This window comes from Limulus polyphemus, unplaced genomic scaffold (assembly GCF_000517525.1).
Source record: "Limulus polyphemus unplaced genomic scaffold, Limulus_polyphemus-2.1.2 Scaffold2382, whole genome shotgun sequence".
In the NCBI taxonomy this organism is placed as follows: domain Eukaryota; kingdom Metazoa; phylum Arthropoda; class Merostomata; order Xiphosura; family Limulidae; genus Limulus; species Limulus polyphemus.
In genome coordinates, this window is record NW_013667992.1 from 43,406 (window position 1) to 54,583 (window position 11,178).

The 11,178-nt window shown below is 35.5% G+C and overlaps 1 protein-coding gene across 1 annotated transcript in view; it reads left to right on the top strand.

The window, feature by feature from the left end:
* Nucleotides 1-784: 784 nt before the first annotated feature.
* The window catches only part of LOC106466796 (hydroxylysine kinase-like), a 17,414-nt gene continuing 7,020 nt past the window's right edge, over nt 785-11,178 (top strand). The window contains exons 1-4 of the mRNA XM_013927098.2: nt 785-902; nt 5,946-6,125; nt 6,840-6,942; nt 10,817-10,945. Coding sequence (XP_013782552.1) covers nt 5,946-6,125; nt 6,840-6,942; nt 10,817-10,945 — 412 coding nt within the window. The 5' untranslated portion in view covers nt 785-902. The remainder of the gene's footprint in view (nt 903-5,945; nt 6,126-6,839; nt 6,943-10,816; nt 10,946-11,178) is intronic.

Genomic DNA, 11,178 nt, shown 5'->3' on the forward strand with positions numbered 1-11,178 from the left:
TTTAGATCTAGTTATTACCAGGACAAACAATTTTAGATCTAGTTATTACCAGGACAAACAACTTTAGATCTAGTTATTACTAGGACAAACAACTTTAGATCTAGTTATTACCAGGACAAACAACTTTAGATCTAGTTATTACCAGGACAAACAACTTTAAATCTAGTTATTACCAGGACAACCAACTTTAGGCTGTATATTTAGTCATTACCAGGACAAACAACTTTAAATCTAGTTATTACCAGGACAACCAACTTTTGGTTGTATATCAAGTTATTACCAGGACAACCAACTTTAGGCTGTATATCTAGTTATTACCAGGACAACCAACTTTAGGCTGTACATCTAGTTATTACCAGGACAAACAACTTAGTTATTACCAGGACAAACAACGTTAAATCTAGTTATTACCAGGTCAGCTAACTGTATATCCAGTTATTACCAGGACAAACAACTTTAGATTTAGTCATTACCAGGACAAACAACTTTAGATCTAGTTATTACCAGGACAAACAACTTTAGATCTAGTTATTACGTACTCAAATATTTGGGTCTAAATGTATTAGTTTACTTTCAGTAAAGCAAACGAACTCATCTTTTGAATCAATTCACAAATTGCACTGGATCAAATGAGTCGAACTGCCCATCACTGTTGTCAGTTGTTAGCTATGACGTATGACTACTAAACAACTAGCTCTTGACGAGCGAAGCTTTCCTTCGATAGGATCCAGCATCCTATGTGATGCTTATCGTGATCACGTGATATGTAGAGGTTTTTACCCCAATCTACACAGAAGAAGAAGTTATAGATCTCAGCTCTTGACTTTCGAAGGACTAGCAGCGAACGTGTCCGTGGGCTACGTTTTGTTCTCATAATTAATTGTACTTAGTAAAGCTCAAAGGTAGGGTAATGTTTTGTGTGTGTGTCGTCGGTGTTTCAGATCAAAGCATGTGAAAAATATTAAACGAAAAAAAAATGTATAAAGCTTGCTATGTAGGTAGAAAGGGCTCGCTTAGTTTGATGTTTAGATATTAACCGAGCGTATCATTTTTGAATTTTATAAAGTTGTTTTTTAAAGTTTTTCTTTGTTTTGAAGGTCGTTTAGGACCACGTAAATGTTTTATTTTAATGATATAACAGAAACTAAACGAGTGATATTACACCCAAATAATTATACTTTTGTTATAGAGATTGTTTTAAGTTGTTAGAATGATTGCGTGCTTGGTATTTACCGAGCTATCCTAGGCTGGTCGATCGTAATGGAATATTATTAGGATTGTGGCCGAGGGTACGCAGATAATGAAACAATACATTATATTCTTTACAAGTAGGAAAGTAAGAAAAGCATATTTATTTAGCTATCCTGATGACCAGGTTGATTTGTAGTATCTCTCTAAGAACATTGTTTTGATAGGAAGTTAATATAAATTAATAGCTAAACAGCAGAGCGCTGATAGTTAAAATAAAGATTAAACAAAACACGTGTAATACTAGCGTTACTCGAGATAAAAAAAAAAAAAGGTTGCCAGGAAGCGACAATGATGGACGAAATAAAGATAACTTGTCTTAACTGACGGTAGCCCGTGAAAATCAGTGTACCAGAGAAGACCCTTGGTAATATTAACCAATTACAGACGTTATTTTATCTCGAAACAAATTGTTAGTCTAAAAATATATATATTTGTCAAGGACAATTTTACATGGTGTCTCAGTTTTTTCTTCTTTTTTGCCTATCGGCGACGATGAGGTATTAGACCAGTAGTATATAAAAAAAGATTCGTATACCAGAAAAATGTAATATTTGTCTACCAAGGGAATAAAATCATTAAAAAACTTAAACATATTTGAATAAATTTAGAAAGAAAAAACTTTACCAATATCTTTATTTCAGCCAACGCATTGTCAGTGCGACTTCATCAAGGACAGTAAGCAGTTCTATTTTTTTGTACTGGCTCTGATGAAGCCGCAATGGCTGCAATCAAGAAGAAGAAAAAATTATCTGGAGAGTTAAGCCTAATGTCGTTTTTTTTTTCTAACTTTATTAAACAAATGTTTATATTTGACCTCCAGCTATTATATCTTATAATGCCCATTTATTAGAGTGTGAAAAAGAGGTTGTGTGGTTCGTGCCCGGTTACAACCGGAGAGAAAAAAAAATAACAAAAAAAAACGCGTTCTGCACTTTTAGGCCGTCCGATGGTATTGAGTAACGGTGATGTTCAAATTCAACTATTCAGTTTCACAAGAATTAGCGGTGGGTGGTGTTGACTAGCTGCCTTCCCTGTAATTTGTAAATTAGGGACGGCTAGCATAGATATCCTTCGTGTAGCTTTGCGCGAAATCTAACAGAAAAATGTACATAACTGTTTACATAAACAATCAAAATGTGAAAAACTAAGTAAATACCCTTCAATGAAATCCATTCTCATACTACCGTTAACAGCCTAATATTTTGTCGTTATCGGCTGCAGTTTAATTAGTATTGATCTCAACATCAAATCTGGTTTAACTGATTAATTAATGAGTGTTTTAGCTATATTTTCTTTTGCTTTGTAATTAAAATTGATAAGTCGATTTCCTGATTTATTATCTTGACTATTATTATCTCTTTGTGTAGATTATGGGGCATTATCCTCCGGCTAGCTTTACATTATTAGTTAACTTACACCCAGCAATAAATCGAAAAGGTCCAGTTATTTAAATGTGTCTATAAATCAACCATGCAAGGACACAGGTTAAGATTTTTAGAATACAACACCCCTCGAAATTTTATTCCTGAAAAGAGAAGGGGAGAGAGAGAGAGATTTTTTTCTTCTCTAAAGCATGCCTTACTTAATACGTATTTATTACATACGTTTTATTTTCCACATACATATTTTTCAAGTATTATATTTTTCTATATTGTATTTTGGAATACTTTTTTTAATGTGGCTTTCTCATCAAAATTATCAAGAAAACAGAATTCGTCTTTTCAGAATCTCAAAATATGTTAAATATAAACCAAATGGAGTGTTGGGAGTGGCAAGTTTTTTTTGTTTTTTCAGTTCTACCCCACCCCCACCTACTCAGAATACATACACTTTAAAGTGAAATAAGACTACTCCCACCTACTCTGAATACATACACCCCCACCTACTCAGAATACATACAACATAAAGTGAAATAAGACAGGTTATTGCTGTAGCGCAGTATAGGTAAGTAAGCTAATGTAGACGTCGTCATCTTGATAATATATTATCATCCGGGAATGCGAGAGAAAACTAGTATTTAACCATTATGTTAGCGGGTGGATTGTTTAAACACGTGAAAACTTATCTACGATTACAGAGGCAGAGTGCGTTATATTTAAAGATTTTGAATAGGCAAGTCACGTGACAATCATAACGGACATAAAGTTGCGGTGGAACGTAATGTATCAGAACTACATACTGGTATTATTTGACGTTGCGTAGGTAGTGATATACCATCGAAAATTGATAGTTTTGGGGAAATTCATTTAACAGTTCTTTCATTTCCAACGCAAAATATCCATATAACTCGGATCATAAAAATGTATTTATATTGAGGATTTAGAATTTGCAAGGCGGGGATAATAACCCTTGTAATTCATGATATTGGAAAATAAAATAATGTGTATCATCTTGGGACGTCAGGACAATCCAGAAAGAGATTTGTAAAAAGTCGTACCGCAGCTATGGTAAGCAAAGTACGGTGTCTTATAATTGTGACATTAGCCGTCCACGTGCCCCACCCAGGCAACAGAATCGAGAAGTACTTCGATCTGGAAAAGTGACAGAAGTCACTTATACACAAGTGGCTTCCATGAAATATCCGTTCAATCGTCGCTTACCTCAAGCAGCTGAAAAATGAAACGGATATTCGTACTATTTCATACGAAGGCGTACTCAATTTTTCAGTAACACAATAAATATTTTTCGAAAGAATGTGAATAATGCAGGAATGACTGGACGCCAAATGTGGGGACAGGTAGGGCGAATATCCCTTCTCCAAAAATATTACAAAAACCTGACAATAAAGTACTAGTTTTACACTGTTACTGCGTGTGCTATAAAGCTTCAATTACGATCCAATGGCAAGACATATATTATTGTTTACGCAGTAATTTTTAAATAAAGGGAATAAAGCCGTTTAAACTTATAATAATAAATCCAAATTTTAATCATTTAGTTAAGATTTTCTTTGATATTATGAATTTAATAAGTGATTTTATCCATTAAACTGAAACATTCTCACCTAACCCCAAACCTTTACTAACTTCAACTAAAAATAATGTATACTATTGACTGTAATATATCTATAACAACTGTAATTTATAGCAATTCGTTTTCGTATAATATATTAATATCTTAAACGGAATCACGACTATCCAGTTGGACCTTTATTTTTCTTGTCAATCGACTACACAGTCGCGACACTGAATTTCCTAAGCTCTTCTCAGATCTACATCATCATCGTTTGTTACGACCTTGACCTCTACATCATCATCGTTTGTTTCGACCTTGACCGTAATATTCGCTGAAATTTAGTTAACGAATCCTAAATATGAAGGTTTGATGACTCAGGCACTTGACTCGAAATCTGCGGGCTCGAAACCTTTCGCCGAACATGCTCACTTTATCAGCTCCACTATTCGTTGGCAAAGAGTAGCCATAAGGTTGGCGAAGGGTAGTGTTTTCTAGTTGCCTTCCCCGTAGTTTTTCACTTCAAAATTAGTGACAGCTAGCGCAGATAACCTTTGAGTAACTTTGCGCGAAATTCAACAACCAAACCCTGTCTCAGCCTTTCTTTTAAACGTACTCTTAGTTTTTGAAAGAAAACAATTTATAATAAATAAATAAATACAAACAATGTCTCCCCATTCTTCTTTATTCATCAAAACTTAACTAAGTGATGCTCGTGGTTTAGTGGTTAACGTGTTTAGATAGTGAATTCGAGGATTCATGGTTAGCGACCAATTTCCGCAGAAACGTGGGCCACACTTTGTGGTTTAGGTGTGTTATAAGAGTGGCTGTTAAATCCCACTATACGGTCGGAGAAAAGTAGTTCAATATTTAGCGGACTGTCTGTTTCCCGATCTAGGGACAGCTATGCTCAGATAGTTTGAGTAGGTCTGCGCGAAATTCAGAAGCAAACAAAACTAAATGTCGGTCTTATTATACTCATTCAACTCTTTATATATAAGTATTTTATGTGACATTCACCTTTTCATCTACACTTATTAACGCCCAACTGATTTCTTCTGACCCTCAATTAAACACTTGATATAGTCTCTTCAAGTAATATTTTAGCACTTGCTTTCTCTCTCTCTCTCTCACATAAGTGTTCAAATAGTCGTATTCTAGCAACCTTGCCTATTTTAGTCTATTATCGGTTCAAAATGAGGGACGGCTAGAGAAGATGCCCACCGTTTAAATTTTCGCGAATATTCCGAACAAACAAATATGCAAATTGTAACGAGTTGAGGCATAAATCGGTATAATCTATTTAATCATTTTAGAAGCTTTAGCTTGTTTGCTTTTATCGCAAAGTTTCAAAACAGGATATCTGTGTTCTTTCTATCACAGAGCATCGAACCCCGGATTTTAGCGTTGTAAGTCCGTAAACTTACCGCTAACCCACTAGAGGATTTTCGTGGCGTTGCTATAAAAATATTGAATTATTTCAATTTTTTTTACAACGTCTAAACAAAGCATTTATTTATAAGATTGGAAGTAACCAATGAATACATTAAGTGCATCAATGAAGAAACGAGAAAAAACAAAAACATTATTTTATCTAAAACAAATTATGGCAAGATAGAAATCATTTTGTTCAGTTTTATTCCGTCCCCCCCCCCGCGTATGTCAATACTCTACCATTTTACTGTCTATTATATCACTGTAAAAACATATATATATATTATCGTTTACAATATAATTTATAGATGTCTACTCCAGCGACCTCTGACGACATGTCCACATCCAGAACCCTGCAAGCAGGTGAAATTATTAAACCGTATGTGACAAACGAACAGGCAATCGAGTTGGTGCATCGTCTTTACGGGCTGACAGTCACGTCAATCCAGGAGATGGTTAGCTATGATGATCGAAATTTTCACGTACAGGTATGTCATCTCGTTTCGCTTATTAAAATTTTACGTACGGGTATGTTATCGCGTTTCGCTTATTAAATTTTTCACGTACGGGTATGTTATCTCGTTTCGCTTATTAAACTTTTCACGTACGGGTATGTTATCTTGTTTCGCTTATTAAAATTTTCACGTACGGGTATGTTATCTCGTTTCGCTTATTAAAATTTTCACGTACGGGTATGTTATCTCGTTTCGCTTATTAACATTTTCACGTACGGGTATGTTATCTGGTTTCGCTTATTAAACTTTTCACGTACGGGTATGTTATCTTGTTTCGCTTATTAAAATGTTCACGTACGGGTATGTTATCTTCTTTCGTTTATTACTTGTACCATTATTTGTCTGCTTTAAGACAGTATTCTTAGTATGATAAATATTTTCTGCGTAGTTTATTTTTTTAATTTAATTCAACAGTTTATCGTTTAGCACAAATAAAATCGTCTGCAAGTGATCACCAGCTCCTAAAGATGGTAGAGCATGTTCCACTGAAACACGGAGAAGTTTTTATTTTACTGCTTGTAACTTTATACAATAAATTAGTGTGCATTTTAAAACGTTAGGGTCGTCAAGTTATTATTTAATTAAAGGTAGTTTCTTTTCTGTATTATTTTGTAGAAAATCCGAGCACAGACGCTCGTGAGTTTTACATGGTTAACTTCAAAAGGGTAATTATTTATCTTTGTACAGGTGGAAAATTCTCATACTAATCCTAACATCAGCTCCCTCTGGCCACATGGATACACCTTAAAAGTTTTGAATCGAATAGAATCGAAAATGAATAAATTTGTTGGTTAGTATGCTTTCTTATATTTTTTGTTTCGTTTCTGATAATAACTTTATTTCGCTAACAATAATAAAGTCACTTTTCTTTGTCCTGGTACCGGAATAGTTATTTTAAACGAACGTGACTGTCAGTAAAATGCAGAAAATCGCCCCCTCAAAAAACAAAATCACCAAATTCAAACCCATTCATACCGACTAGTTAAACATTATGGTATATTCAGGTCAAACTGATCACCTAGAGAGTGGTCTCCCGGTGGGACAGCGGTAAGTCTACGGACTTACAACGCTAAAATCCAGGTTTCGATTCCCTGCGGTGGGCACAGTATATAACCCATCGTGGCTTTGCATTAAAAACACACACATCTCAAGTGTGATTGGATAGGTCCACCCACTCACAGCTAATATGTAATTTTTTTCAAAGTGTTCGTATATTTTTCAGTTCAGTTTGTACGCAGAAGATCCGTTCAAGTAAACGACTCAACTCTGGTGCAGACGAGAAATGAATTCATTAACCAGCAATCAGAAATATTGTCTTACAGGAAGGATATCTTGTGGCGTTTTGAGTTACAGCTTGTCTTATTTATCAGTGATTCAGATAATGGTCAGGCGCTGCCTCGCCCAGTGCAGTGGATGAAGGTTACATGTGCAACATGGAGCCGTGTGCAAACCTAACTTTGTGTAACAGTATTGTGTTGCATATTTAAAGCCAGGTTGGTCCTTGTAAGAGTGATTTTTGCAAACTTCAGTAACTTTAACTTACTTTTCTGGAGTTTATCTTTAATCAGGCTTTATTGCTGGATTTTTACTTGTATCCAGTTCTAGGAAATTCATTACCTGAAGAATATTTCACTGTGAAAACAAAATTATATGTGTAAACAATAGCTCACTGCTTCTTCAAATAATGCCTTACAGGTTAGTGTTTCAAGTTAACTTCATAATTCTATCTCTCATTACATACTCACTCAAGGTTTTTCTGTCGTGCTCTAAGTGGTTGATTGATAAAATCATAAATAAATGACTGTGTAGAGTACCATACATGTATGCTGCCCCATGCATACACACCATCACAGACGCATACTTGTACTGGTTACGCGTGTATGTGTGTCATTGTAACCTAAACTGGCAAATCACTTAACTACTGACACTTCATTTGGCAAGGTGCTGCTATATGTGAATTGTGCAACTCAACCATCTATAGCCCTCGTGAAATAAAGACTTCATTGCAGAAGTTGACTAAACTATTCAGTATACAACGGAATAAACAGAGTTGTTTAAATATTTGTTTAACAAGAAGTAAAAGCTTCAAATGGTCTATTCTTTTACTGGGGTGTGTGTCTGTGAGCCAGACTAGTTTCGGAGAATTCCACTCCTCATTAGTGACCCTGGACACTACCACTAATGAAATATCGGACTGGTGTATTTAAGTGTTTTACACTCACAAAAAAGAAACCTATCATTCTATAGGTATTTGAAGAACTTGTAACATTTCACTACGAAGAATTATATTGTAGCGAAATGTTACAAGTTCTTCAAATACTTACAGAATGATAGGTTTCTTTTTTTGTGAGTGTAAAACACTCAAATACACCAGTTCGATCTTCAGTAAACAATTTCATACATCAATAATGTTATTTGGACTGTCCCTATCCTGTACATGCCCTTGTCAACATAATCTTGATACAGAAAATGGATGTTTATTGTTCCAATTGGCCACCAACCATTCCAACATGCTGCCCCCTGTGAGTTTTGAAACTCAACAGTCTTTTATAGGCATCATAAAAAATATTTACCCCAAGATTACTGTTTGTCCTGCCACTATCTTTTTACCAATACTCCTTCAAATCAATATCGGTTAAATACAAATTGTCCACAACAAATGGACATTTAGTGCCAGGAATGACCGCAAACTAGGGGCCATTGTATCACCTTGCACAAGTTGTTTCATTTGTGTTAGTTTGCATCACACATGCAACTTCTGTCATGCTGCCTCAAGTATGCACGTGTGTCATTGTAACCTACACTGGCTCCATATGCGGTCATGCTTCATTTAGTAACGTGCTGTCATCCGTGAATAGTATAACTCAACAGTTTTACAGACCTATTCCGTTGAAATCCACTGTTGCCCAATTCACCTTCTGCTGCTAAAGAACATGGAGGAATTATACATAATTAAGTTTTTGTGAGAAACTGAACTTTTATTGAACAGTCCACAACATCTTTCACTACTCGGATAAGGGTGAGCGATTTTCACGAAGTGTGGGATACCGTTTTCCAATGTTAAAACGTTCGACAGCTTAGAAAACAAAGTTCTCGGCCAAACAATCGTCCTAACTGTTGGTAATCAAGTAGGAATCACACAATGTATGTATACTTGGTAACTTGTAAAACAAGGATTGCTACTTCATTTCACTCAGTGACTGTCCTAACTGCTGATCTGGCAGTCCAGTCATAATAATCGGAGTGTTACAGTTGACATATTGGTCAGCCACTTGAAGCTTTCCTGCATCTCTTCAGGTGCTTGTTCACCTGACTCGTAGAAAATAAAAACAACTAAATGTTAAGCAAAAAATATACATAAAAAAGTTCTAAGATCTCTCTTAAGCTAAAACTCAAATCTAAATCTGTTTAACAGGATCAGAACCAAGTCTTAAATAAAAAACCTAATAACAATAATACAAAATTCCTTGCAAAAGAACACGACTAACGGTTAAGTATAAATTTATATTATATTTAATCTAAGTGTAGATCGCTGATCATAAGATATATATATTTTTTAATGTACGAACATTAAATCTTGTCAATCGTTGACGTGGTCTTCCTATTCTTGATTATTCAATACTTCTAGTGTTTTAATTACTTACGTTAGCAGAGTTATTTTTCAGAAAGTTACAAAAAATAGGTGATAAGAAATAAAATATTGATTAATTAGGGAGTGAGTGTGGCCTAGTGGTTAGCGTGTCGGTTTGTGGATCCGTGTGTCCAGGGTTCAACATGTGATGCCACTGAACAAGCTCCACACTCCCAGTCTTGAGTGCAAGTGACAATCAGTCCCAATATTCCATTCAAAGAGCACCCTACAATTAATGTGTCATATTGTGGATCTGAGGTTCTATGTTTCATGCCCAATTATCGTGCGTTATAAGAGTGATAGTCAAATTAGAAAAGCCCAACAGTTTGACGCAGATAGCGTTGGCTAGCTGCCTTCCATCTAGTTTGTCAATTAAAATTATAGGCAGTTGGTATAGATAGTTCAAAGAGCTGGACAGAGCTGCTGTGGTGGTGGGTTTTCTATCTAGCCGTCACACCAAGCATGCTCGCCCTTTCAGCCGTGGGGGCGTTATAATGTTACGTCAATCCCACTATTCGTTGGTAAAAGAGTAGCACAAGAGTTGGCGGTGGGTGGTGATGACTAGCTGCCTTCCCTCTAGTCTTACGCTGCTAAATGAGGGACGGCTAGCGCAGATAGCCCTCGTGTAGCTTTGCGCGAAATTAAAAACAAACAAAAAGAAACAAATTTCTGTCTAGATATCCTCCCGTATAGTTTAAAGTTTGAAAATGATAGCTATACCTGAACCCTAGGAGTCTCTGACCTGGTCGTTTAATCCACTTGCGCACAACCGTTAAGGTTGAAAATCTTAATTCTATGTGCTTAAGAATTTTTTGAGTCGGAAACTGTTTTAAATTACTGCCTTTTAACAAAAAGAAGAGCCAAAATATATTTTGTTTATTGTTTCTGTCCCTCCCTCCCAGTTGCTCGGCAGTAAATATGAAGGCTTATAACACTAGAAACCTGGTTTAGATACCCGTGGTGGACACAGCACAGATAGCCCATTGTGTAACTTTGTGCTCAATAACATTTTTGTTTTCTTTCTACCTAACAGAAGAACAAAATTCACTCCAGCAGTATCTGGCAAACAAAGGCTTGGCAGTTCCTGTTCCCATCCCGAATGTTTATGGCTCTATGTGGTCAACAGAAGAGCTACCTGTTGGTTGTGAACCAAACAAACATGGTAAGTTTGTTTGTTTCGTATGCAGCTATGATCTCAGTTGTTATACATACAGGATTTTAAAAAAAAAGAAACCTTGGATTAAGAATAGATACTTAATATAGAAATATATTTTCAAAAAATACTTGCCTTACTAATCAACATTAGTTGTACCCTATCGGTTTCCCAATTTTAATGAAATATGCAAAAAATAAAAAAAAAATAATCGTAATCTTTGATAGGTTGTTTAGGCAGAG